Source organism: Neophocaena asiaeorientalis, unplaced genomic scaffold, assembly GCF_003031525.2.
Source record: "Neophocaena asiaeorientalis asiaeorientalis breed wild unplaced genomic scaffold, Neophocaena_asiaeorientalis_V1.1 scaffold134, whole genome shotgun sequence".
NCBI classification, from domain to species: Eukaryota; Metazoa; Chordata; class Mammalia; order Artiodactyla; family Phocoenidae; genus Neophocaena; species Neophocaena asiaeorientalis.
The window spans coordinates 24,054,618-24,081,351 of record NW_020185339.1 but is presented as its reverse complement, the minus strand read 5'-3'; the positions used below and the strand labels follow the sequence as shown (position 1 = coordinate 24,081,351).

Sequence of the window (26,734 nt, the reverse complement as noted above, 5' to 3'; positions counted from 1 at the left end):
GAGAGTGAGATTCCATTCCTTGGCTCCGCACCATGTTTCCTGCCCCCGTCTCCGTCGACTTCCCTACTTCGGGGCTTGATACTGAAAGAGCATCCCGGGAGGGGGCTTCCAGCCCAGAAGCAGTCTATCCAGAGACACCCCCGAATTCTGATCTTGAAGTTGGAAGCCCCTGGGGAAGTTCGTTTCTACCCTTTTAGAAGAGTTAGAGGGTTTGAGGCTGCCTGACCCCAGCCTAGTGTGATAGGTAGGCCTTGCGAAGTGGACATGGGGGCGAAGGCTCCAAGCGTTGAACCTTCGTCCCCTTTTCCCCCTTCTAGTGGGGTGCTGAGGCTCGGGCAGCATGACGACGGAGACCTTCGTGAAGGATATCAAGCCCGGGCTCAAGAACCTGAACCTCATCTTCATTGTGCTGGAGACAGGTGGTTCTGCTGGCGCGGTGGGCCCCCTGCGCGCATTCTCGGGGTTGGGGGCCAGGAGGGGGGGGAACATCACCTCTGTTCTTAACTTGCACCCGTCACAGCAGGGCGCACCACAGGACTGCTCACGCCCAGTCTCCTCGCCCCCACCCGGAGAGTTGCAGTGTAGGGTAGATGGATGGAACGCTTGTCAGATCCAAGCCTCCAGTGCCTCTTGGGCCTCTTCCCACACAGGGCCCTCTCCATGGTGCTGGCCCCTCCCTCACCTGCCCCAGGGATTTGACTTTGCCCTGTTTGTACACCTTTTTCCTCACTCCACCAATATCTAGACCTCATCCCTCTGATCACCACCACCCCCGTTTATTTGACCATCCACCCCCTAACCCCATTGTTCTGTTCCCTCCAGGCCGAGTGACCAAGACAAAGGACGGGCACGAGGTTCGGACCTGCAAAGTGGCAGACAAAACTGGCAGCATCAATATCTCCGTCTGGGACGACGTGGGCAACCTGATCCAGCCTGGGGATATTATCCGGCTCACCAAAGGGTAAGCCATCAGGTGACTTCTGGCTATTCAAGGGCAGTAACGGGGTGGGGGGGCGGGGGGATTAACAGTCCCTGTAACTCGAATCCTGCTTTTTGTGACCCCACAGGTACGCTTCAGTGTTCAAAGGTTGTCTGACATTGTACACTGGCCGTGGGGGTGATCTTCAAAAGATTGGAGAGTAAGTGCTGTCTTGGAGCTGGGGATGTAGAAGCACCAGGCCAAGGAGAGAAGTTTGAGGTTTGCAAGGAGACAGCATAAGGGTGTGCATTCCCTTTCCTGTACCTGGACCTTTCTGAGGTTTCCAGAGTAGCCCAGAGGTTGGGCCTGAGGCTTTGCCACTTTCTCCCCTTGCAGATTCTGTATGGTTTATTCTGAGGTTCCTAACTTCAGTGAGCCAAATCCAGAATACAGTGCCCAGCAGGCACCCAACAAGACGGTGAGTCCCATGGCTGTGATGTGTGGAAGGAGGGCAGGTCAGGCCAAGAAGCATGGTAGGGAGTAAGGTCTGAATGTGTCATTTGTGCCTTCAGGTACAGAACGACAGCAGCCCTACGGCTCCCCAGCCTACCACCGGACCCCCCGCCACTTCTCCAGGTAAACCTGTTCCTTCCATCCACTGGTCCTCCTAGTTCTAATCTCCCCAGCCTGGAAAGATGCATTGCCCTCATCCCTTTTCCAGATCTCTCTTCTCTCAATATATCCTCTTGCACCCAATTCTCCCAGTTCTTTTGCAAGTCCCTGGGGTGAAAAGATTTGGGGCCATGTTTCTATCACTGATAGAGCTCCCTTTTGCCACTGCCACTCAAAGGCAAAAATGAGAGCAGTTTCTCCACAAAGACTGCCCTCTTTCATTCTAGCTTGTTCCTCTCTGCTTCTTCTCTGGCAGAACCTTGCCTTTTCTCCCCTTGCCTATTTTGATTCATTATCAGTTCTGATACACTGTTACTTACAGGACTCAGCATGGAGTCCACACTGCTCAACTTTAAGCACGAAATAGTTCCCCTTTAGGGTTGCCACTTTCTTGAAAACTAAAGGCCCTGCTTCTAGGCCTTGGCCCTCAGGATTATGGTTCTTCCAACTCAGAAGCCCCTGCTTTTGGTCTCTTGAGGAATTTGGCTTACTGCAGATCATCAGCTTTTGATCAGAATCACTCACCAACATCATTTCCTTCGTCTCCTGGCTTCTCCTTAGGAACCTGGTTTTTATTGCTCTTTTCTCCTTCTGGGTCATCTCGCAGCTGACCCTACCACTCCTGGGTGTTTGTCTCTCTCTTGCCTCTGATCCATGCCATATGTTTCTCCCTGTGACACTAGGCTTCAGGCTTCCTCTACCCTTCCTCAGTCTGTGTCTGCATCCCCAGTTACCATGGTTTCCAAAATTGTCTGTGTCAGAACCACTCAGGGTCACGGTGTTCTTTAGGAACACCGTGAAATAACAACATTTAATTCCACCACAAAAGAGTAGCATCCATGTTTTCAACTGAAAATATGACTATTACGTATTATCAGGTCTCCATAACTCCATAATTTATAAAATTATTTTAAATAAGGTACACTTAAGCTTGTTTGTCCCTAATATTCATTTGCCAGATGTTTATTCACTTTGTCATCTGCTAACAGGTACAGAAGGTTTTAAAAAAACATGTGTGGCATAAAAATGATGACTTCCTACATACTCCTCATTTTTTCTGTGAATTAAGGAAGGGGCTTTATTCTTCCATTTTTGGCTGCAGATATCTTAGTCTGATGGAGCAGAAGGATTCAGCAGGGATATGGGTAGGGTTCATGACGCCCTATGTATGTGAGAGGCAGGCCTCTGCCTTCATTTAACAAGCATTTATAGATGAGGAATGCCAAGGAAAAAACATAGCACTTGCTTTGAGGAGCTTGCAGTCCATGAAAGGAATAGTCCCACAGACAACAGCTGTAACACACTGTGGTAAGTGTGGTGATAATGATTTGCACAGCTAAGGTAGAGCAAGGAGACCATCGAACACTGAAAATATACACAAAAATGTTGTCTGTTATTTTGGGGGTGTGAGAGTATGTAAAATAGTTTTTGTGCTTATTCTTATTTCTGTTTTCCCAAGTGAACATGTATCATTGTGATACACACCACCACACTTTTTTCTTTCTTTCTTTTTTTTAAGATCCTTCTTACATTTTAAGATGGAAACTTCAGGCCCTTCCTTTCCCAACGCTTCTCCAGTCTTACAGTCACTTTTGGTCAAGGGTTCTTTTGTCGGTGGTCCTTGAGCCTAGAACTAAACAGCTATTTCTACATCTGACTCCTAATGATACAGAGATGGATAAAAGAGAAAAAATATATATCGGGAATTCCCCACAGTCCAGTGGTCAGGACTCCGCGCTTTCACGGCTGAGGGCCCAGGTTCAATCTCTGGTTTGGGGAACTAAGATCCCACAAGCTGCGTGGCGCAGCCAAAAAAAAAAAACCAACAATTAAACACAAAAAAGAAAGAAAAAATATCATACGACAGTTCATGTAGCAACTGCCAAAATGATGATTGCATCTTTTTGGGGCCCCGTTCCTACAACTCACATCCTTTGCACTTGGTCCCACGGCATCAGTGTGCAGCTGTGCTTGGTGGAGACTCTGCTGCCTGCTGGGGCTGGAGGCGGGCCTTGGGGACGGATGCCTGCCCACCTTAGTTCTCTAATTCCGGTTTTTCTTCCCCTTCTCCCACAACTAGCCTCTGAGAGCCAGAACGGGAATGGATCACGCCTGCCGGCCCTCCTGGCCCCTCCAGCAGCCCTGTCAGTAATGGCAAAGAAACCCGGAGGAGCAGCAAGAGATAGCAAGACATTCTTCCTCCCTGCCACCAGCCACAACCCAGGTGTCTGCTAGAGAACACAGCTTTCTACTGGGCTGCTGGCTTTTGGGGGCAGGGGGTGTGTAGGAGTATTTTAGCCACTGAACTTCACTGGAGGGGTGGTGAGCAGTGGCCTTATCCGCCCTCAGCCCATAGTCCCCTCCTTGTCAGCTGAAGCGGCCTGTCCCCTGGGAGTCCAGGCCCTCTGCCTCCCCGCCTTCCTCTTTAGAAATGACGGTTACAGTCTGATCCTTGGGTGTGTGATGTGGAAGTTTAATTGAATCCCTCCTTCCTAATAAATGTTACCACTCTGTACTGGACTCCTTTGCTCTTTGTGGGAAAATGAAGAGGTCGGCAGCTGGGCATTTGGGAGAGTGGGGTGTCCCTAGGAGGTGGAGGGGAGATAGGTTACAGGCAAGGCCCGGGCAAAGGAGGCCTGCCCCTTTAAGGTAGTGCCCCTCCCATGCCCCCTCCCTGCCGGTGACCCTTGTCCGCCTGCCTGCCTACCCCCCACAGCTGGAACCAAGAAGACTGTGTCCCCCTTCCTCTGGGCGTCCTTCCTGTTTCCTGCTGTCAGGTAATGCCGACCTCGACCCCCTGGACCGGTCACCCCAGTCAGACTGTGCTCCCCAACCTTAAGCCAGGTCAGACATCTGAGGAGGCCCAGATACTCCTTTCCTCTTCCCACCAGAGCGTCCCCTCTCCTCTCGTGGTCATAGATTCCCAGAGGTCTGGCTCTTACTCTTCTGGGATGAGGAAGTGCTCAAAACAATTTCTTCCCCACGCATCTGGGGTTGCCACTTATCTGCCTCTTTACCCTCCTCTCCAGCTTAGGGACACCTGGGTCCAACCTTCCCAGGGAATGTGGGGATGGGGGTTGGAGATGAATGAAGCCCGATGCCGTATGTAAGGTAGGTGAGGTAGGAGTATAGGCAGGGAGAGGCTAAGACGGTACCACCTGGGTTGGGGTGTAAATTATTTAGAAGAAAAGCCCAGGCCCTGGTTCTCCTTGGCCATGTGGCTTTTCCAGGGGCAGAGGGTGGCCCCTCCCTACTCAGGGGCCCAGCCAAGACTGACCTTTGACCCCCACCCCAGAGACCAGTGAACCATTAACTCCTCTCTGATGTAAGCCTTCCCACACTGGCACCTCCCTGGCCCCGCCCCCAGGCAGGTGGGCTAGGAGTGGGGGCTTGTCCATCCCAGCCCTCTATCTGACATGGCCTCCGATCTACCTGGGCAGCTGGTGGCTGAGCCTGGCTCCCCTCCACAACCCAGGAACCTCTAAGTGTCCACAGCGAGGCCTCACAGGGACCTGAGGTGACGGCTCTCACACTGCCAGTTGGGGGTGAGGCCCTGGGGATTGAGGGGGGATAGAGAGGTGGGGTGAGGTTGAGGGGTGGGGTCTGGGGGATAGGGGAGGGACAGGGACAGGTCAGCTCTGGATCAGGTGAGGGGAGTGTTCTGGTTCAGGGAAGGTGTTCTAGGAACCGGACTGCAAGAGGCTGCTCAGAAGGAGGCCATGGGGGGGAAGGAAGGAGGCTGCCGCTGCCGCATTCCAGGAGGGGGCGGTGTGAGGGGTGCAGGCTCCCCGGGCCCTGGGCTGGACAGCAGGGCGGGAGCCCCAGCCCCTTCTCCTTGTTCTTCCAGGGCACGGTCCTCAGGATGTTCCTGGAGGAGTAGAAGCCGGAACCAGAGCCTCTAACCCTGTCCCTCCGATAATGGGGCCCCCAGTGAGTCATCTGCTGGCTGGCCTGTGTGTGTGGGTGGCCTTGGGCTGGGTAGGGGGCTCAGCCCCCTACCTGGGCCCTGCTGAGCAGGAGCAGAACCATTACCTGGCCCAGCTGTTTGGCCTGTATGGGGAGAATGGGACGCTGACTGCAGGGGGCCTAGCGAGGCTTCTCCACAGCCTGGGGCTAGGCCGAGTTCAGGCCCTCCACCTGGGACACCACGGGCCTCCAGCTGGTCGGGCTACACCCCCAGCTGGAGACAATTCCACGCACAGGTACTAACCCCTCTCCCCACCCCAAAATGTCACACCCCAGCTCTTCTCAGTACTTGGATCAGTCTCCTCCGGTTGCCTAGCTCTGGCTTCCTAAAATCAGATTCCTGGAATTACGGATTTTTCAGAACCTGATTCGTTACATCCTTTCACAGCCCCTTTCTGAGAGAACATGAGTAAGTCTGACTTTGTTATCCATCCACTCTAGGCCCCAGGACCCCGAGCTGAGTGTGGACGTCTGGGCAGGGCTGCCTCTGCACCCCCCTGGGTGGGGTGACCTGGAGGAGACCGAGGCCCCAGCACCACCCCATGGGCCAGCCCCATCGGGCCTGGGCCTCTTTCACAGGCTTCTGCTGCTGGACCATTCACTGGCTGACCATCTGAATGAGGATGTGAGTCTGATGATCTGTAGCGAGGGAAAAGGAGCCATGGGATTTAGATGGCCTGAAATGTTTAAAAAGTCAGTCATTTGGGGATTCCCTGGTGGCACAGTGGTTTCAAAAAAAAAAAAAAAAAAAAAAAAAAAAGTCATTTTAAATGGTTACTTAAAAAAAAATCCAGGTGTGATCTTAGGGTATGTTATTCCAGTAGTGAAATATGTCCCCTCTGGGCTCAGAGTAGATAAACCCATACCCCAAGCTCCAAGACTTGGTTTAGGGGCCACACTTGGCAAAGCAGAGAATTCAGAGAAGCAGCCCAGGGTAGCCTCTGGAGCTGGTTATCTGGAGAATGCGGCCTGCAGGCGGTAGATGGCCGTCTTCATCCAGAAAGTCAGTGAACTTGTTCCATGTACACCAGAGGGCAGCCAAAGCCAACCTGAAACAGGCCTGGTGAGGTGAGCACCCCATCCCAGGAAGCATTCAAGCCAAGGCTGGTTGAACAAGTGACAGGGCTGCTGAGAGGACGGCAGCATGGCATTTTAGGTTCTTTTCCCTTCTAAGATTCTGCGATGGAGGGCTCTAGTTGTCCAACCAATTCCATCACCAAATTAATGAGACATCAGGGGCTTGGGAAGGAGGGAGATGATGGCGATGTTCACTAGCACCCAATCTGTACCGAACTGAATGTTTGCATTGGTTTGAATATTCACTAATAATTAACACACACTGATTATACCTAACTGTCCCGAGTCCCTGATGCACCTGCCAGTGTGAGCAAAGGGGACCCTGGGAGAGACCCAGGAGCCCATGCAATGGAAGGGCAGACATTAAAGATCTGAGTCACAGTTCTCAGCAATTCCCCAATGTGTGACCTCCAGCTCCACTTCCCTAGTGTCTGAATGGCTCCCAGCTGCTGGTCAATTTTGGCTTGAGCCCTGCTGCTCCTCTGACCCCTCGTCAGTTTGCTCTGCTGTGTCCGGCCCTGCTTTATCAGATTGACAGCCGTGTCTGCATCCGGGCCCCAGCTCCAACACCCCCAGGGGATCTGCTATCTGGTCAGTGGGGGAGAGCAAGTGGTGGGGCACCTGAATCCTGTAGGGAGTGGGGTCCCGCCTCCCCTTGCAGCATTCCCTTTAAGGCCTCCCTTTCAGCCGCGCCTAACTTCAGCCCCTGATTCTCCCCAGCCCTGGTTCATAGTGCCCTGGCGGTCCTGCTGCTCAGCCTGCCTGCTCCCCTCTCCTTGCTGCTGCTGCGGCTCCTGGGACCTCATCTGTTGCAGCCCCTGCTGGGCTTCCTGGGGGCCCTGGCCGTGGGCACTCTTTGTGGGGACGCCCTGCTACACCTGCTGCCACATGTACGTGAAGCCCCTTTCCTGTCCCCCTGCCCCAGGGGTGGACAGCCTCCATGGAGCCAGTGTGTTCCCGGTCATAGGACACCCTCTCTCCCACCCCAGCTTCAGCCTACAGCTGCCTTCTAGTAGAGCGTATGAGTGAAGGCTCACCACCTCTCTCCACCATCTCAGGAGGGGGATGCTGTCGGGTGCAGGTGCTTCCAGAGTCTGCCCTGACCGCCTCTCTGTCAGGCGCAAGGAGGGCAGCATGCTGGACCTGGCGGGCAGCCAGAGGAGGACCTGGGACCAGGACTGTCGGTGCTTGGTGGTCTCTTTCTTCTCTTCGTCCTGGAGAACATGCTAGGGCTTTTGCGGCGACGAGGGCTCAAGCCAGTGAGTGACACCCTTTTGTCTTCTTCCTGCCAAGACCAGAGTCCTAGCCAAGAACTGGCCACTCAAGCCAGGAGGTGAGGGGCCAAGTGCGCTCCTGGCTCTGACGTTTGCCTGACTGTGCAGGACCTGACAGCTAACAGGGAGTGGGTTGGGGCTCCTCAGCATAGACCCAGGACTTCCGGCCAAACGGCCTCCTCTCCTGAGTTCAAGTCAACAAGAAACAGAGAGGTGCCAGCCTGGGAAGAGAGCAGAGGCCAGAGAACATCCCCAAGTGGCAGAGGTGGGACCAGGTGTTCACCTTCCCTGCTGGCAGCCTGGCCGCTCCTTAGCCCCCAGCTCCGCTGCCTCCTCCCTCAGGAGGGACACCCTCCCATTTCAGAGGTGCTGCCAGCGAAAAAGAAAGGATCTCAGAACTCCAAACCTGGACCCAGAGGATGGCAGTGGGATGGCGCTTCGGCCCCTGCAGGCAGTTCCAGGTGACTGGCGGAGGACATGAAGAGCGGGCCCGGCTCCCAGCTCTCACTCGCAGCCACCAACACCGCTCTTTTCCTCCTTCCCACAGAGCCAGGGGCTCAGGGCCAGAGGGAGCAGGACAGCCAGCCCCCAGCAGTCCTGGCCCCTCCTGGGCGCCAAGGCCACAGTCATGGATGTCAGGGTAGCGGTGGCACCAATATCACGTGGATGGTCCTCCTGGGGGATGGTCTGCACAACCTCACTGATGGGCTGGCCATAGGTGTGAGGCGGGGGAGGGAGGGAGGGGAAGGAGGGGGGAAGGGAGGGAGAGGGTAGGCCTCCTAGTTACTGGATGGGGCAGGGAGAGAGCTACCATGTGTGTGGGGGGGCAGGGAATGGGAGGACCACAGAGGGAATGCAGGCCCCAGCCTCCTCCGGGGAGAGCTTCCTTCCAGACTGACCACCTCCCATCCTGCCCACCCAGGCGCTGCCTTCTCTGATGGCTTCTCCAGTGGCCTCAGCACCACCGTAGCAGTCTTCTGCCACGAGCTGCCCCATGAACTGGGTAGGAATGGCAGGAGCGGAGTGGGGTCGACTCCAGAAAGGAGAGACCTCCAAGGGGTGGAACTTGGAGGCTGGCGGTGACGTGGGTGAGGGGCAGCCCTGGCGTACTCCCTCCTACCCTGTCCTCTCTCCCCACAGGTGACTTCGCGATGCTGCTCCAGGCAGGGCTGCCCTTCCGGCGGCTGCTGCTGCTGAGCCTGGTGTCTGGAGTCCTGGGACTGGGGGGTGCAGCCCTGGGGGTGGGGCTCAGTTTGGGCCCTGTCCCCCTCACGCCCTGGGTATTTGGGGTCACTGCCGGGGTCTTCCTCTACGTGGCCCTTGTGGACATGGTGAGGTGTGGGGTAGTGCGGAGAAACCAAGGGAAGCGGGGTGGGTGTAGAGGAGAGGGAAGTATCAGTCCCTCTGCTTCCCCCTTGGCCCCCCGGAAGGGTGGCTGGACTACATGAGAAACAGGGGTGTGGAAGAGCTTGGGTGGGGGAGAGCTGCTGACATCTCCCTCTCCTGTTTTAGGAGCAGAGACAAGGCCAGGATCCTGATGTTGTTATTTTCTTTCAGCTACCAGCCCTGCTTCGTCCACCTGGGCCCCTCCCTGCACTCAGTGTGCTACTGCAGGGGCTGGGGCTGCTGCTGGGGGGTGGCCTCATGCTCACCATAGCCCTGCTGGAGGAGCAGCTGTGGCCTCTGGTCTCTGATGGCTGATGGGGGCCAGTGGAAAGGCGTCCAGGTTGCCCTTCCTTCCCCCCAACCACAGGAATGGAGGCGGGACACAGGGCCAGTAGGAGCAACAGGATTTTAATAAACAGAACCCATCCCAAAGCCATGACTACGACAGTTGTACTTGCACCAAAACAGCATAGAAAACCAGGATGTGGCAGGAGGAGGGCTCAAAGCAGGTATGGGGAGGAGGGGCCTGGAGGGTGCAGGATGCATCCATCTGCGGGGAGAGCATTGTGCTTTAGCCCAGAGAGGAAGGGGAGGGGTGAGGCAAATGCACCAAGGTCCCCACTTTTTCCTGCTGCCCTCAGCACCCTGGGGATACAGGCATCTGGGCAGGTCTGCCCTTTATTGCTGCCCACCAGCATGAAACACACCCCGACCCCAACGCTAGCACCACAGGTGAGTCCAGGGCAGGGAGAAGGGCAGAAAGGGGAACATTGCTTAGAGAAAGATTCAACTAGAATCCAGTGAATTGTGCTCAGTTCTCTTTACTTCCTACAACCGAGTACATGGGTCACAGGATGGAGGGAGCAACAGGACATGGGACATGCCCCTCAGTGCCCCCAACGCACCCTTGCACACAGGAATGGTGGTGTCTGCAGCATCACAGGTCATGCAGGGCACGGGGACGGGGAGGTTCACACACACGTAGACGCCCACAGCGGGTACCAGACAGAGAACACCCCTGAATATACACAGCTGTACACAGGGAACCCCCAGGTCCCCAACCCAACCCTCTCCCCTGTCTTGCCGTCCCCCAGGCAGGAGGAACTGTATTGCTTTGAGAGAGCCTACAGTTTTGGCACATCTGCAAGACACACGGCAGCGAGAGTAGGCACCCTCCCTCCCAAGCTTCTGTGGCTTGGAGTGGAGGAAGGGGGTAGGAGACTTTCATCCGCCATCTTTCCCCCAGCCCTTCCCAAACCCCTACCAAACCCACTCCAGCCAGAACCCACCCCCACCCCCCAAACACACACACACAAAGCTGAGCTATCCAGGAATACAGGGGAACAAGGAGATTGTCCGGGATGGGAGCAGAGGCAGTGGGGAGAAAGGACTGGAAGCAGAGACCCCACCCTGGCGTGGGGTAAGACTGGCACACAGCTACTTTAGTGCAATTGGAGAGGGTGCCCAGAGTGAGGGATGGAGGCAGGAGGGCCAGGCTAGGCTCCCCAGGGAAAGGGCCTAGCAGGAGTGAGCGAGGGCCAAGGGTGGACCCTCTCGTCACCGCCACCCTCTGCCCTCCCAAACGCAGTGACAGTGTCCCCCTCACACCTAAGTGGGCAACAGCAGCCTCGGAGTCAGTACCTTCAAGTAATTCATGGAGCAGACCCTCCCCACCCCAGCTTCCTCCCATCTCTGGGATTTGGTCGCTTCTCTAGGGGTTGGGTCGGGAGGAGGGGGTCCCCAAGTCAGACCCTTCCCTCTCTACCTCCCTCTTCCCAGACCACTGGGCTTGGTCCTCAAAGATTCCGCACCTCGGCCCTTGCCCAATCTGGGTCAAGGCCGAGGAGGGCTGGAGCCACCACGGTCAGAGGGGAAGGGGTTGCTTTGCTCCTCATCCCTCCCTCTTAAAAGGTGGGGTTCAGACTAGGTGGGCTGGGGCCCCATACTGGAGTGCCCCAGGACGGGGGGTTCTGGGCTAGGGTCTGTAAGGCTATTTTCCTTTGCGGCAGGAAGGGGAGGTGGGGGATGAACGCTTGGTGTGGGGAGAGGTGAGAAATGGCCGAGGGAAGGAGGAAGGGGCCCCCCCCGGGGCAGTCAGGGCGTCACTCGGACGAAGGCACGCTCATGTGCACAAGGTCCCGAGCACGCCTGCTCCCAGCCCCTCCTGCCTGGCCCCCACGCCCCCTCCCAGGACGCCCTCCAAGACCCCAGAGGAGGTTTTGGGGGCACACAGCTGCAGAACCGCTCGCTCTGGCCCCACGACCCCCGGCCCAGCCCCGCCTCCTCTCCCCTTCTAGGTCCAGGGAGTCGGAAGGTGCTCGGGTGGGCAGACAGGTGGAAACAGTATTGAGTTTTCCTTTGGTTACATATTGAAGGCAAAGGTGAGCTGGACTTACAGTCAAAACGGATAGGGATGAGGAAGGAAGAGGGGCCACGGCTGGGAATGGAGAGGGAGGTAGGCCCTCCTCAGCCCCTCCACCCCAAGGAACACATGTCTAGGTGGGTGGCAGTCCCTCAGTCTCACCTCTCCCACCCCCACAGCACCAAACAAAAGGAGAAGCCCCCTCCCCCAGGGGCTGCTCCCTACCCCAACCTGGGCTGTACATTCAGTGGTTCTCAGCAGTCCTATGGCTCAGGGGGCCGCGGGGTGGGGAGGTGGCCCGTCAGTCTCCGCTGGACAGTGGCAGTGACCCGGGCCTGTTGGTCCGTGCTGGGACCCACAGTTTGTGCCATTTGTCTTTCTGAAGGATAGTACACAACCCTACCAAAGCCACCGGCCAACCGGAAACATCTCCCCCAAAATCAGAAACTAAAAACTGGCTCTTTTTCATCTCACCCTCTGATTCACACATCTGTTTCCCTGTCTCCTATGTAGCCCTCGCTCTGTCTCCTTTGCTGGGACCTGGGGCTGCTCCCAGGGTCCTCACTTAAAATAGGCCTTTTCTCAAAAGTGCTTATTACTTGAAGCAAGTGCTTTAGAGCTGCAGTGGGGAGAGGGGGAGGGGGAGAGGGAGGGCGAAGGGAAGGAGATGATTCCTCCCCACCCTACCCCCTTAAGATTGGGGGGCATTCTGCCTGCTTTACTTCTCCACACCCGTTTAAGTCAAAGAGGTCTTTTTAAAAACAACAACAACAACAACTTAACATTAAAATAAATATGCAGTGGCCATGAGAATGGTCAAAATGCTTCAAAAAAAACACTAGGGGCTGGGGAGCCCAGGGTGGGGTGTGGGATTTCCTTTGGCATAAGGAGAGGAGGCTGCTCGTCCGTCCTGCTGGCCTCCTCACAGCCACATGAGGAGGGACAGAGGACTCCCCGCAACCTGCCCCAGCACTGCTGACGGTGTGCTGAAGGCGCAGCAGGGAATGGGCAGCCACCAGAAATCTCATCTAGCAAAACGATGGGGCTCCTGACAAATAACTCAGATTCTTCCTGTCATCACCGAACATTGATAAAGGAGAACACGACTGAAACCCCAAGAGTTTTCTCTGGAGGACACGTCTCTCTGCTCCCCCTGCCCCCCGCCACCTAATTCCCAGCACCAAAATGAGAGGGAGGGGGTGGAACAGGAAGATTTTATGAGAGAGAACTGAAGTTAAGGGCAAGCTTTGCAGAACCAGCAGGACTGGAGGTGGGGGGCTGCAGCCCTTAAGAGAGGTCACATTGATTGTCGTACAGGGGAGGGCAGGGTGCGAAGGGAGGGGGGCGAGAGGGGCGTTGCAAGGCCCTTTGGCTTTGAAAACAAAACTAAAAACTAAAAGCTGCACGATCCTTCTCGTCAATAATGGTCATCTGGAAGCTTTGAAATGGTTTAGGAACTGAACGCTGGGAGAAGCAAGACACAGAGAGAGAGGGGATCAAAAAGGGACCTTGACAAAAAGAATAAGGACTTGGACAAACACCCCAGGCTTCATGAAACCAGCATGAGGTATGGTTAAGGGTATCTGTTAGGGAGGGAGGAGTCCCCGGGATGCCCCTCTCCCCTCAGCCCACCCTTGGCAAGGGTGGCAAGACGTGCAGCGGACACAACTGAAAAGGGGGTAAGATCATGAATAAAGCAAGCACGGGTGGGGGAAGGAGACCGAGGGACCCCCAAGGGGGAGGCCCTGTACTGTGTAAACGAAGCCTGTCCAGTTCTCAGGGGACAATACTGATGGCAGCCAAACTGGGCAAGGATGCACTGGGGGGTGGGGGGTGGGGTGGAGGGAGCATGACCTCTATTCAAGTTCTGTGTCTTGGCCCCTGGCTGAGGTATTGAGTGTGAGGAAGGGAACACTGGGCTGAGGGAGCGGGTCCAACTGTCCAGGAGGCTTAGCTAGGAGATGGATGGACAGGGCGTCTGAAGGGACCAGGGCCAAATTCAATGCTACATTTAGAGAGAAAACTGCCCCCTCCTCACTCCAGCCCAGTTTGGCTTTTGGGGTACGACTTCCGGGAATCTTCTCAGTGCAGCCCTTAGCTCAATCCCTTCTCTCCCCGCTGCTGGGAAGGCAGGAACCAAGCCTCAGTATCTACTTGTCGCTCCCTAGATCAGAACTTCATCCTCACACCGGAGGGGAAGCCTGGGTCCCCGAGTAGCCACGGTCCCTAGTCGCCCTGCCCCTCCCTCTTTGGCTTCAGATCAGGAGTGACTGGGGGCAGTGGGTACTCTTGGACATAACAGAAGGTGGCAGCAGACGGGGGGCACAGAGGAACTGTGGGATTGGGGGGCACAGGAGGAAGAACACAGTCCCTCCCTCCACACACATGCAAACACATGCCTGAAACACAGAAGACATACTAGGGCTGTGGTTTTGAAATGGGCAGGAAATTAATTTGTTTCTTCCCCTAAAGGATAAAATGCTTACTTAAAAATTCATGACAAGCCTCAAAGTTAAGGGAGAGGAGAGCCAGAGAGGGAATGGCCACAGGCTCTGCCCTCCGGAAAGAAGTTAAAAGAAAGAAGCAAGGTTAAAGTGCGTGGTCAGGGGGCCAGGCCAGGAGGGGGAGGGAAGCAGGGCGGGGCAGGCTGTGGGGGCAGGACCAGCCCTTGATTTGCATATGAGGAGCCAGGGAGCGTGCAGGACTGGGGCCCAGGTACAGTAGTTGCTGCTTCAAGTGTTTTGCATTTGAACTTTAGGGGTGATGGGATATAGAAGTGGGGGAAAAGCTCCAGGCCCCAGTGCTAAATACCCTCCCCCCTCGTCCGCTAGCTGCCCCTGAAGGGGGAGGGGACACCCCCAGAGTGCTCACACAGTACCAGAAATTAAGGCTTCTCACTGCTGCGGGGATGGAGGGGGGATGGAGGGGCCGGCCAAGCAGGGAGGCAGTGATGGGTATGGAAGAAGAGGTGGGGATCTGCCTGGCAGGAGCATGGGGAAGGGGACAGAGAGGAGAGTCAGCGGGAAGAGTGGGGGCAGCTGGCAGCAGAAAGGGAGAACGGAGAGAGGGGATAAAAGAGAGGGGGAGCCAGGCATCGAGCGATCATTTTGGGACACTTGGCAGAAGGGGTTGCCCTGGGGGTACCAAGGGCCTGGGGTGCTCCCTGTTGGTCCCAGACCCCTGCCAGGCCAGGATAGTGTGGCAAAGGGGTGAGCAGCTGCTCCCCAGTGCTTTTTCCCCCCTCCGCCCCCCAACCCAGTCGTGTTCTCCTTTAAAGTGCCCTAAATGTATAGACTTTTTCTAAATAAATAGAATAAGATATCAAGCCACCGGCAGGGGGAGGGACACGGGAGGGGGCTACTCGGAGTAGCAGCCATCTAACCCAATGGCGCCATGCCGCTCCTGGCTGTAGGGGCAGGAGGCCCCGTGGGGCAGGGCACCGCAGCCACCCACCGTCTTGGCTGCTGCGATGCCGCAGTTCTTGAGCAGGCTGAAGCTGAAAGGACTGACGGCGTCCTTGGGTGGGAAAGGCTTCATGGTGGAAAGGATCAAGGCCAGGCAGTCTGCCACATCTTTGTTGGGGGCGCAGGCCAATGCCGGGGTGTGACCTGCAGAGCAAAGGGGAGAACTGAGCCCCAGGGTCCTGTACCCCTGGCTCCCCATCCACCCGCCCCTGGGCCCTGAGCTCTCTTATCTGTGGAGGGGAGCCAAGGCAGGCAAGCACCCAGCATGGTCAGAACTCAAGGGCTATAAGGGCCCAGGGAGGCTGACAGGCAGACTGTCCCAGTGTGGGGTAAAGAACAGAGCCAGCCTGGGGGACAGGAGGCTGGGAGGCTGAGGTGTGCAGGAGGTCTTCCTGAGGACCCTGTTGGCTCCACCTAGTTCCGTCAGACTCCCCTCAGAGACTCTAGCGTATCGGTGTGGGGTCCCTGCTCTGAAGAGTTCCCTTGGGAAGAAAATCCAGTTTATTAACCAGCAAGCTTAAGAAGTCACCTCCTGAAGAACGAATGTCCCTGACCCCAAAGCCCGGAGGGGCAGGGAGCTCCAGACCCCACCCACCTTCTTCATCCACAGCCAGCACTGTGGCCCCACGACTCAGCAGGGCCTGCACCACAGAAGCTAGACCATTCCGGGCGGCAATGTGTAGGGGCCTTGGAATAAAGGAAGAAGAAGGAGCATGAGGTCGGGGCAATGGCAAGCTGCCCTTCCGCCCTCAGCCAGAGTCGCCACGCTGCTGAGCGGACACTGTGAGTTCCGGAGGGCCCCTGGAACACGGGCCGCAACTTCCTCAGCCGCTCTCCTGGCCCCGCCCCCCGCCAGGAGCCCCTCCCCAGGGCACTCACATCTGCAGCGCACTGTTGGTGGCATTGATGAGGCCGAGGTCTTGGGTTTCTGCCAGGATCACGAGGGCACATTTCTCGTGGCCCTGAGGGAGAGAGAGGGACAGAGAGTGAAGACTTGTGAGGTGGAAGGATGACAATAGGAGCTGAGGGGGCAGCAGGAGGACAGAAAGCTACCCCACCAGTCAGACAGTCTGGACAATCCTGACTTCCGCCGGGCCCTCTCTCCAGGCCCAGCCCCTCACACAGCCCCACCTGCACTGCCGGCGGTACCTTGCTACAGGCCAAGTGGAGGGCAGTGTTCTTGTTCTCATCCAGCACAGTAAGGTCTGCCTTCCCTCGATACAGCAGAAATTCTACAAGAGAAAGGAGGCAGAGGGGGCTGACGCTCCCTTCCAGAGCCGTGCCGGCCTGGCTCTGCACCCTCCTGTCTGCATACCCTTTGCACCCCATCTGCAGAGGGGGAAACATCCAAAGATATGCCTCCTGCCTCCTAAACCCCACAGGCAGGGCGAAAACCCAGGGGAGCACCTCCCTTCCACACGCGGCCCCTACACACCCACAGCAGCGGTCTGCCCATTCTCGGCCGCCGTCATGAGCGCAGTGCGGCCAGTGTGGTCAGTGGCGTTCACCTCGGCTTGATGCTGCAGCAGCATCCGGAGCCCAGAGACGTTGTCCGCGAAGGCAGCGGCGTGAAGAGGGGTCCTGCGGGGAGGGGGTCAGGGCAGAGTGAAACGGGGAAGGCCCTTGCTCCTGAGCAGCAAGAGGAAGCCAGAGGCAACGGAGGCTTCTCCCCAAGCCTCCCGCCACTCACCGTCCTTTGGCATCTCGGCTGTTCACAATCTTGGCACCCAGAGCTCCCAGCAGCATCTCTGTGGTGCTGTCCTGGTTATTAATTCTGGGGGAAGAGGAAGGGTCAGCAAGAGGGGCAGGGGAAATAGACCGCCTGTCCTAAGCCCAGGTCACAGACCTGAGTGGGGCTGCGGTATAGGAAGGGACTCACACTGCACAGTGCAAAGGAGTGAAGGGGTTTCCTTCCAGGTATGAAAACGGGCTGTGTTCAAGTAACAACTCCAGACAATCTTCGTGTCCTGGGTATGAGGAAGGAAGAGTGGTGATGGAGAGAAATGACAACCAGGTCCCCTCCATCTGTCCTGTGCCAGCTCTCAACACTCCATTCTACTTCCAGATCCAGAGCAACCCAGGTCCCTCCCTCAACCCACTAGTCCCTGTCTGCCCTCCCCTACACCCCACACACATAGGTGTGCCTACAAAGGCCCCAGAGCCACACCAGTGTAGGAGGCCCAGTGCATGGGCGAGTATCCGCTGTAATCCACCCCGGTATCCAGGGGGTCTGTGGAAAGGGCAGCCTGCAGCAGGGTCCGCAGTACTGCAGTGTGGCCACAGGCTGAGGCCAGATGAATGGGCGTGCGGCCCTTGAAGTCTCGGCACAGCACGAATGCATCGTGGTCCAGCAGGGCGGCCAGGCAGTCCTCACAGCCAGTCACTGCCTGTGGGGGACATGGGGGTGTGGCTCAAACTCCCTTTCCAACGGCCAGTCACTGGGGCTGGCCCAGGAGCAGGAACCAACTCCAGGGCTCCAATCCTCGTCTTTACAGCAATGATTCTAAGTGTTAGGGATGAGCATCTCCTTCCCTGACTCTATGCCAACTGACAGTCAGGGTGGTGAGAATTAATCCTGGCCTTCTGTAGTGGGAGACTGAGTCAGAGAATCCCGTGGGATGAGGAGGAGGCAGCTTTAGGACAGGCAATGGTGGAGAAGGACCAGGTCGTGGCATCATTATCCAACAGGACGGGGCCAGCTGGGTACCCTGGGGCAGAGTCTGGGTGGTAAGCAGGTGGCTGTATGTGATTACAGAGCAAGGTAATCAGGGAGATCAGCTGCGGACGTCAGATACTCATCCTGGAGCAAATACAGTAAGGCCCACTAAGACCCCGGGCACAAGATCCTGGCCCACGTGCTAGACAATCTGATGTCCTACTGTCGTGCTCCCGCGTCCAGGCCCTTCTGTGAGTGACCCTACCCAGGAGCTTACTCACCCCACGGTGGAGGGCAGTGCGGCCCCGGAGGTCAGCAGCGTCAGCTGTGGATCCTTTCTCTAGCAGCAGATGTACACAGTCCACGTGGCCATTCATGATGGCCAGCATCAGTGGGGTTCTACAGAGGGGGCAAGAAAAGGGTGAGGGCCTGGCAGGGATGGGAACCCTGCACCCCACCCCTGGCCAACACTCACTGTCCATAGGCATCCATGACATCTGTGATGTCAGCTCTTTCCCCACTGTCGATCAGCAAGTGCAGGGAATCAGTGTGGCCAGAGGCAGCTAGGAGAAAAGGGGGTCTGTGTCAGGGCATGGTCGAGGCAAGAAGGCCAGGTGAAGGGTGGAGGTTATGGGAAGACTGGGGCAGGGAGAAATCTTGGGGGATAGGAGGCTACGAATCAGAACTTGCAGTTTCCATCTTCCTCACCCTACTCCATCCCAACCCCAGTCCCCTCAGGGTTCAGGAGGGATCTGGGGACCAGTCTTGGAGGAGGCCTGGCGTGACAAGGGGAGGGAGCAGCCCAAAGGGCGCACCCACCAGCAGCGTGCAGGGGTGTCCACTTGCGCTTGCGCTCCTTGATGAGGGCAGAGGCGCCATGGGTTGTTAGCACCTCCACACACTCAGTGGAGCCTCGCTCAGTGGCCAGGAAGAGCGCGGTCCGGCCCTTGTGGTCCCTTACGTCCAGATTCACCAGCGTCTCGGCCAGTGTCTTCAGGGCTTCACAGTGACCGTTGTAGGCCTGGAGGGGTGCAGGCAACCAATGGATACAGCTCGGGACACTGTCCCCACTCTGCTCTTGGGTTCCCACAGGGAGACTCCAGGCAACAGGCCTCCCCGTGAGCTCCTTGGGCCCCTCTCCAGACCACTGCCTGCTTGCGACATCCCCACAAGAAGGCAGAAGCAAGGACAGATTCACACGTGCTTATACCTGTGTGCCAGCCTGGGGCAGGTAGGGACAAGGAAGGCAAGAGGAAAAGACCTGGGACTCACAGCTAAGTGCAAAGGGCTGACTGGAATGGTGCTCTCTACATCCTCCAGGCAGTTAAAGGACATTTCTAAGAGCTGCAATGGACAGAATAGTAGGTGCTGAGGTTCTGGTATTCCCAAGATATTACCCCTTGACCCCACCCACAGCAACCCCCAAAGCCCCTGGATCTAGAGACCACATTTGATTCAACCACCCCTTGGTTTGAGAATCCAGATACCAAAGGAGACTGTGTGCTGTGCCCTGCCCTGCTCCTCTCCCCCAGGCCAGGTCCCACACGTACCAGTTCGAGGTTCTGTCTATTGCCATAGGCGGCTGCATAGTGCACGGCTGTGTAGCCCTGCCTGTCCCGCAGGGAGGGGTCTGCACCGTTATCCAGTAAGAATTCCAAACAGCTGGGGGACAGGAGTAGACTGTGAGGAGGGGACAGGCCCAGCCAGGGAAAGCACAGTTTGAGAGAAGCAGAGGAGAGGGCAAGGGAGCCCCTCCAGGCCTAGCTGGCCAACACCCATCCCCCACTCTTGGTAGGCTAACTCCTGCCCATTCAAGCCCAGACCCAGACCTACCACCTCCAGGTCTGCCCTGAACCACTCTTGCTTCAACGCCCTCCTCTATCCTTTGAATGCTCTCCTAGAGAACCTGGAGCACAGTTATCAGTTACCAACCTGTGATCGACACACTCTCCCCCCACCTCCAGGCATACTGACCCCTGCCTTCTCCTCCCAGCCCGCCTGAAAAGGCCTACTCATCTCATACTCGCTCCCAGAATCCTCTTCTCTGGGAGGCCTTCCCCAAACTTCCCAGTTAGGTGCCTCCTCCCCTCTATTCCCCGGCACCACTCTTATAGCTCAGTAGTAGTGGTACTAGTAGAAATATTAATACAGCATTTAACACTTACAATGTGTCAAACACTGTTCTAAGCACTTCATGTGTATTAAATCACTTAATCTTCATACTGATCCTTTGAGATAGCTATTATTCTTATCTCTACTACGGTTGAGGAAACTGAGGCACAGAGAGGTTAAGTTACTTGCCAAAGGTCACATAGTTGAGCCTCTTGGATTTTAAATATCTTTTTAAAAAAAAAATAAACCCTTGGGCTTCCCTGGTGGCGCAGCGGTTGAGGGTCCGCCTGCCAATGCAGGGGACACGGGTTCGTGCCCCGGTCTGGGAAGATCCCACATGCCGCGGAGCGGCTGAGCCCGTGAGCCATGGCCGCTGAGCCTGCGCATCCGGAGCCTGTGCTCCGCAATGGGAGAGGCCACAGCAGTGAGAGGCCCACGTACCACAAAAAAATAAATAATAAATAAAAAAAATAAATAAACCCTTTATTTATAACAGTCTTAGACTTACAGAAAACTTGTGAGGATAATACAGAGTTTCCATAAATTCCTCACCCAGTTTCCCCTATTATTAACATCTTACACTAGAATGTATACAGTACAGAAATTTGGGGTAATTCATCTTCTATCCTTACCACCCAGCACATTACTTGGTACCTATTAAGTAAATACTCAAGTAATGCTTGTGGAATAAGCAAATGAATTTGTGTTTAGCTTTTCTGATTCCCTCAAGAAGACCATCCATTCCTTGAAGGAAGGAACTATGTCTCCTACTTCTGTCTGTACCCACAGTGTTTGGTCCAGGACTAAACTCAGGGTGCAAAGCAGCAGCCGGGTGGTGGTGGGAGAATAACAGGACCAGAGTCGACACTGCTGGGAAAGCGCACCCCGGGGGTCTCCTCGGCTACTCACAAGAAGGCCTCCTTCCTGCGGGACTCCTTCAGTGGCTCGTCCTCTTCAGCATCGTGGCTGGAAGATGAGTGGGGCTCCGCCCTGGGGGAGGAGAGTGAAGAAGTCTGGGGGGCGCTCAGGGAGGAGAGTGGGGCTGAGAAGAGCCAAGTGGGCGCCTCACCTCCTGTAGGTGTCGGAGGCGGCAGCATAATGGAGCGGAGAGCACCCTTTACAGTCGGCCTCATTGACGCCTGCCCCGGCGGTCACCAGCGTGACGGCGCACTGGTAGCTGCCATTGGCGGCTGCGTAGTGCAGTGGGGTCCTGGGGAGAAGCGAAGGAGGGTGGGTAAAAGAATCGGGGGCAGATCCAAATGCAACCAGATGTGCGGCCAGAAGCTGCTTGGTAATATTCTCCTCACTCAGTCTCCAACTCCCCCCCTGCCCTCCATCACTTGTCTCTCTGATCGGATGTCCCTTATGTGTATATCTACTCCTACACATTAACACACCTTCCAAATTTGTCTCTCCTCCTCAAGTCAGCTCCACTGCTCAACAGCAAATTAAGACATTCAACATTCCTAAAAGGAAGGAGGATGCAGGTTAAGGGGAGAAAGAGGGCTCAAGGAGAAGCCACAGGATTCTCCCCAGGGAGGGGCTGAAGGAGGATGGAACTGGACAGCCCTTTCTGCTGCCGCTGCTCTCACTGCGAGGGGGCGAGCTCTGGGCAGAAAAGAAGAAGGGGCCCAGACCCCTGCCCAGCCTCCTTCTCGAGGCCTGAGACAGAGGGAAGAAAACTCACCCTCCAGAAGCAGCAGCATGAAGACAGGTACGGCCAAGGTTGTCAGGTGTATTGATGTCAAACCCAGCTGAAAGCACGTGCTCATTGCTGAGTGAGGATACAATGCTGTACAGCTGACCTGAAGGGGCAGAACAGCCACAGATCCCATCTGAGGGCTCTGAGCACAGCCGGGAAGGGCCTCTGCTCTCCTGCCCACCTGCCCAACCCCCGAACCAGTCAGCTCATACCTGAGGAAAGAAGCTTACGACAACAGTCAGAGAATCCAAAGAGAACAGCTAAGTGCAAGGGGAACATGTCGTGGATGCCACGCCTGGGGAGAAGGGGAGGGACTCAGTCCTTGGGCCAAGGAGGGACCAGATGCAGACCTCTTTTCTGTGGCCTACCCCCAGCCTAGATCTGAGGCAGCCTGGAAGTGGGGTCAGGGGTCCGGACTCACCGGGCGGTATCCGCGCCGTTGGTCATGAGGGTGCTTATGAGCAGCTCGTGTCCATAGCGAGCGGCCACGTGCAGTGGCGTGTTCCCAAATTTGTCGGCACAATCAATCTCGCTGCCTGAAAGGGGGGACACACACCCACACACTCAGACCTTTGGCTTCAGACCACTCACACTAGTTAGCTACTGTCTGAGTGCTCGTTACGTGCCAGGGGCCAGGCTAAGCCTTCTACACGTGTTATCGCGTTTGTCAGCCTGAGGGGGCTGGGCAGGCAGAGCAGGGCCATTTCCACAGGTGTCTTGCTCAGAGCTTCAGGTGCCCATCCTGACTGGAAGATGGGGTGGGGGGTGGAATGAGGAAGAAAAGGTGTTTCTAGGGATGAGTTCTCCGAGGGGGGAAAAGAGATCACAAAGTCTTCCAGGTCCATACCATTCTGGATGAGGATCTGGGAGCGGGTGAAACGGCCATGGATGGCAGCCATGTGCAGAGGACTTTTCCCTTCTTTGCTCTGTGGAAACATGGCATTTTTTTTTTCCTAGTGCAAAGCATGGAGAGTGCCCTGTTCCCCCTTCCAAAGGACACGTCTCTGAGGACGGGGTGATCATATGGACATCTTCTCAGCCCACATTTTCCTGGGCCCCTGGGAAGGACTGATCAACCCAGGACGCAAGCGGACCATTCCCCATAGAGTTATCCAGAACAAAAGATACGGTCAGCACCCCCAGAGCCAGGCCCCTCTCCCCACTGGTCTCAGACTCATCCCTTCAGGCACCTGGTAGTTGACATCAGCCCCGTTATTGACCAACAGCTCCAAGCAGAGCGCGCCATTGGTGGAGACCGCAGCCACATGCAGTGGCGTAAAGCCCTTGTCATTTGGCTGGTTGACATTGGCTCCTGCGTTCACCAGCTCGATAGCCACAGCATCCTGGCCCAGGTAGCAGGCGATGTGCAAAGCTGTGTTTCCAAAAGCGTTGGGCTCATCAATCTGGATTTCCAGGGGTGAGGGTAAGGGGATAAGGGAGATACCAGTTTAAACAAAGTGGAAGCCAGCACAGATAGCCTAGAGAATCCCAGAAATCCAACGACTGCCTCAGACCCCTCAGGTTCCAGACCCTAAGACTGGGGGCACTACTGCTTAAGACAAGCGTTGTTCAGATCCTCTCACCACATCTTCCCGACCTCCCCAAACCACACCAGCAATCCCAGCACCTTCCTATCTCCCTAACAGACTCCGACCTCCAGCTCCCTGCCCTTACCCCCAGCCCCACCCCGTGCTCAGCACCCTGACCTCAGCCCCCATCCGTAGCAAGTACTTCACCACTTCAATCTGGCCACTGGCAGCAGCTGTATGGAGCAGCCCATAGCCCTTGCGGTCCTTGCAGCCAAGGTCTGCTCCCCGTGCCACCAGCAGTTTCAGGACCTCCAAATGCCCTGGGAAAAGACAGTACGCTCTCAAGGAGGTGGAAGGTGAACTCTAGGTCCCTGAGCACTCCGTCCCTGCCCTAGGAATCCCAAATCCTGCTCTCCCCGTGATTCTCTTCTCACCTAGAAAAGCCGCCCAGTGCAGAGGCTGCCGCTCCTTTTTGTCACAGACATTCAGGCTGGCTCCCTTACTGAGGAGCAGGTTCACCATCTGTTTCAGGACATGAAAGACACCTGTTTGAGCCAGGTTCATGCCTTCAACATACCTAATTAGGGGCAGAGCCCTTAGCACCTGAAAAGGCTGAGGCAGCCTAATGTCTCTGTTCTTGGGCAGAACCATCTGGAGAACTAGAGGGAACAGAGAAAGCAGGCACTAAGGAGATCCCAGATAGATGTGCAAGTCTGAGATAAACTTAAGGGAGTCTCTTCAGGTAATTCGGTGGTTTTTAAACTCTTCTGAAGTCTTCTAAATGTGCTGAAAGACACGGACTCTCACTTCAGAAACAACCATGTATGCAAACATTTTCCATGCAACTTCAGAGGCTTTATCACCCTCCTGAGGTCCAAGTCAAGAATTTCCATCCAACCCAACCATTCATTTGGTGCTTGAGCCCAAGTGTTTAGATAATCATCTGGGCTGCTGCTCCCCAGGCCTAATGGCCCGGAGGCAGGGGAAGGTGAGCAGGAAGGGAAGGAAGAAGGCACGGGGCTGGGCGTGGACGGGAGCGGTCCTCACCTCCAGATGCCCACTATGCACTGCGTGGTGCAGGGCACTGCGCCCGCTCCTGTCAGCCACGTTGAGGCTGCTCAATAATGGTGCCAGAGCCTCAGCACACTTGGTGGCCCGGTTGGCGGCGGCCACATGCAGTGGTGTCTGCCACAGCTTGTCCCGGGCATTCACATCTGCTGAATGTGCCAGCAGCAATCCCAGCACCTTCTGTTGAGGGGCAGGCGAGAAGAGAGAAGATAGAGGGGGAGCAGGACATAAACCAACAGGAAATGGAGGGGCGAACAGGTCAGCACAGCACATGTGACCCCATCTCCCCACTCCCCCAGCAGAGAGTCTCTCCTCATTTTTTCCAACATACCTAGCCTTTCCATACCTACTTTCCATCTTCTGGAACTTCTTAGAGCTTAAAATCTTCCCTCCCTTGCTGAGGAAAACGTGGATCTCCTCCTCAAGCCACCTGGTATTGTTCATAACCCAAACCCTGAAAATCTTCACCCATATATACAGCCACTACCAAGCAAATCCACACATGTAGAGGATCCCAATCCCCTACCACTTTTAGGAAAGATAAATGTTCCCGCTACATTAATCCCCAGATACCCCCCTTCAGCCCTTCCATATGCATCAGAATCATTTCCATTACCTAGGTAAGCAAACACATACTAGCTCCTCTCCAAAACCCAGGCTAAAATACCCCTCCTATTCACCACCCACCCCATTCCCATTGGCCTCAGTCCCTCCCCCTGGTGGCTGGAGCCAGGGAAGTGACTACCAAGCCAAGAAGAAGGTCATCTCTTCCCACTCTTCAGGGTTGAGGGACCCAACTGATGGGGCATGTTTGCTCCTCGTGGTGTCAACTTTCATGCTGCTTGAGGGGCAGGGATGCAACAAATCACCATCCCCATCCCTCTATCACAAGGAAAGAAATCTCAGTGCCCAGAGGGGGATCAGACTCCATGGTGGCCCCCCAGGGAGGGGTGAGTCACTAAGGCCTGGCAGCAGGGCCCCCTGCAGTCTGCCAGCCCAGCGTTAAGCTCTCCCCTGACGTCACATCAGCTAGCAACACTCAGCCCCCCCTTACCAGCCAGTTCTAGGGGTAGGAGGGAGGGGCCAAGGTCTGGTCTCCTCTGGACCTGGGGATAGACCAACTTGTAGGGCAGAGGACTAAGGTTCTCCAACCCTTATCTTCCAACCTTTAACCAAGTCATCCTCTTTGGAAGGGAGAAAAGAGGTGGGAGGCCAGTACCTCATTTCGGGAGGCAGCAGCACGATGAAGAGGGGTCAGCCACAGTGTGTCCTTAGCATTGACGTTAGCACCTGTGGGGATATAATATGCTCTTTTGGTGGGAGGTGGAGAGCAGGTGGGGAAGAAAGCCAGTAATCAGGCCAGAGAATCTGGATGGAGACGGAAGCTTGCCTGGACCAAGCACCAGAGGACAATCCTTGGATACGACAAAAAGGCTCCTCCCTCAGGTCCCCTCCCTAGCTGCCACACCTTCTAGCTCCCTACTTTCACCTGACATCAGAAGCAACTGGAGGATGGGGACATCGCCTACGTAGGCAGCAGCATGAAGTGGGGTTCGCCTCTCTTGGTCCTAGGAAGGCAGAGAAGAGGAGCAGCTGTAGGGGTGAACGATCCAGGACCCAAGCCCAAGTCTTCGTGCTCCAGGCCTTTCCCCACAACCTCTTCCCACAGGTTCTGCAGCCTCCTAAACCCCAGTCCTAGGTCAAAGCAAGCACCGAGGGAGGGTGGAGTCAGGGGGTGGGCGCCACGGCCCGCGAAGCAGTCTCCTTCTGCCAGGAGGGGTGGAGGCGCTGCAGACACGGATGGTTCAGAAGAGAACACCGTTTCTGGGCATCCTCAGCCCTACTGGTCTCTACTCTAAGCCTGACCTGCTCTCCATCCCCAAATGTAGAGCAGTTGCCCATCCCAGGGTGGAAAGAGCTGCGGCCTCACCCGAGCCGAGGAAACACGGAGCCGCCCCATTGGTGGGGAGGGGTCCTGCACACCAGGGCCCAGATTACCGGCTCGCCATCCTGCCTGATCTCAACTCACCAGCACATTGATGTTCTCCTTCTGCGAGAGGAGGGAACGCACTTCCTCCACATCTCGGCTAAAGATGGCCTGGACCAGGGGCGGCTGCAGGGAGAACCGGTTTTCAGGGAGCGGGCCGGAGCGGAACCGGGGAGTGGGGTGGGGGACACCGGGTTTGGGCGGGGGGCGACGCTGGAGGGGCTCCGCTCTGGGGTCCTGGCCGCAGGGGGCTTCCGCGGTGTCCCCGCCGGTAACCAGGCCCCCAAGGACACCGGCTTGGTTGAGGGGAGCGCGGCGTGGGGCGGGGCGGGAGCCCCGGGCTCGGGCCCAGCCTAGGCCGCACATCCCTGGGCTCGCGTGGCGGCGGCGTCGGGCCCTGGAAGGAAGAAGCGAGCAAGGGCAGGAGGGCTGACCTGGTCCGTGATGCTGAGGATCCCCATGGCCCGGCCCGGGCTCCGTCCGCATCGAGCTCCCGGCGGCGGCGGCAGCGGCTCCACCGGGGACACGGGGCGGCCCAGGCGGCGGCTGCTGCGGCGGCT

At 56.4% G+C, this 26,734-nt stretch overlaps 3 protein-coding genes across 5 annotated transcripts in view; 2 read left to right on the top strand and 1 right to left on the bottom strand.

The window, feature by feature from the left end:
• Positions 1-4,104, top strand: part of NABP2 (nucleic acid binding protein 2) — a 5,539-nt gene extending 1,435 nt beyond the window's left edge. Inside the window, 7 exon segments of the mRNA XM_024736452.1 lie at positions 318-419; positions 823-961; positions 1,068-1,139; positions 1,316-1,397; positions 1,492-1,555; positions 3,672-3,697; positions 3,700-4,104. Coding sequence (XP_024592220.1) covers positions 341-419; positions 823-961; positions 1,068-1,139; positions 1,316-1,397; positions 1,492-1,555; positions 3,672-3,697; positions 3,700-3,777 — 540 coding nt within the window. The 5' untranslated portion in view covers positions 318-340 and the 3' untranslated portion in view covers positions 3,778-4,104.
• Positions 4,105-4,286: 182 nt separating this feature from the next.
• Positions 4,287-9,726, top strand: SLC39A5 (solute carrier family 39 member 5). 3 transcript variants are annotated; one of them, XM_024736618.1, is made up of 12 exons: positions 4,293-4,368; positions 5,032-5,136; positions 5,439-5,793; positions 5,999-6,182; positions 7,063-7,225; positions 7,355-7,524; positions 7,753-7,893; positions 8,273-8,369; positions 8,456-8,626; positions 8,831-8,911; positions 9,049-9,239; positions 9,466-9,726. In XM_024736618.1, exons 3-12 carry the CDS (start codon positions 5,510-5,512, stop codon positions 9,607-9,609), a joined length of 1,626 nt encoding a protein of 541 aa, XP_024592386.1. In that variant the 5' UTR covers positions 4,293-4,368; positions 5,032-5,136; positions 5,439-5,509; the 3' UTR covers positions 9,610-9,726. The 3 variants fall into 3 exon arrangements, with proteins under 3 accessions (XP_024592387.1, XP_024592386.1, XP_024592388.1); XM_024736620.1 differs by having other exon boundaries at positions 4,315-4,368; positions 5,067-5,136; XM_024736619.1 differs by lacking the exon at positions 5,032-5,136 and having other exon boundaries at positions 4,287-4,368.
• ANKRD52 (ankyrin repeat domain 52) lies at positions 9,684-26,734 on the bottom strand. The gene is made up of 29 exons (XM_024736617.1): positions 26,609-26,734; positions 26,217-26,300; positions 25,677-25,755; positions 25,407-25,477; positions 24,167-24,367; positions 23,554-23,641; positions 23,297-23,439; positions 22,781-22,993; positions 22,438-22,516; positions 22,012-22,126; positions 21,803-21,885; positions 21,576-21,693; positions 21,286-21,354; positions 20,958-21,098; positions 20,798-20,878; positions 19,327-19,438; positions 19,049-19,120; positions 18,596-18,797; positions 18,252-18,339; positions 18,058-18,175; positions 17,288-17,507; positions 17,000-17,087; positions 16,811-16,894; positions 16,556-16,701; positions 16,270-16,352; positions 16,000-16,082; positions 15,716-15,807; positions 15,110-15,264; positions 9,684-9,844 (listed from the first exon to the last, which is right to left on the bottom strand). Exons 1-29 carry the CDS (start codon positions 26,633-26,635, stop codon positions 9,734-9,736), a joined length of 3,246 nt encoding a protein of 1,081 aa, XP_024592385.1. The 5' UTR covers positions 26,636-26,734; the 3' UTR covers positions 9,684-9,733.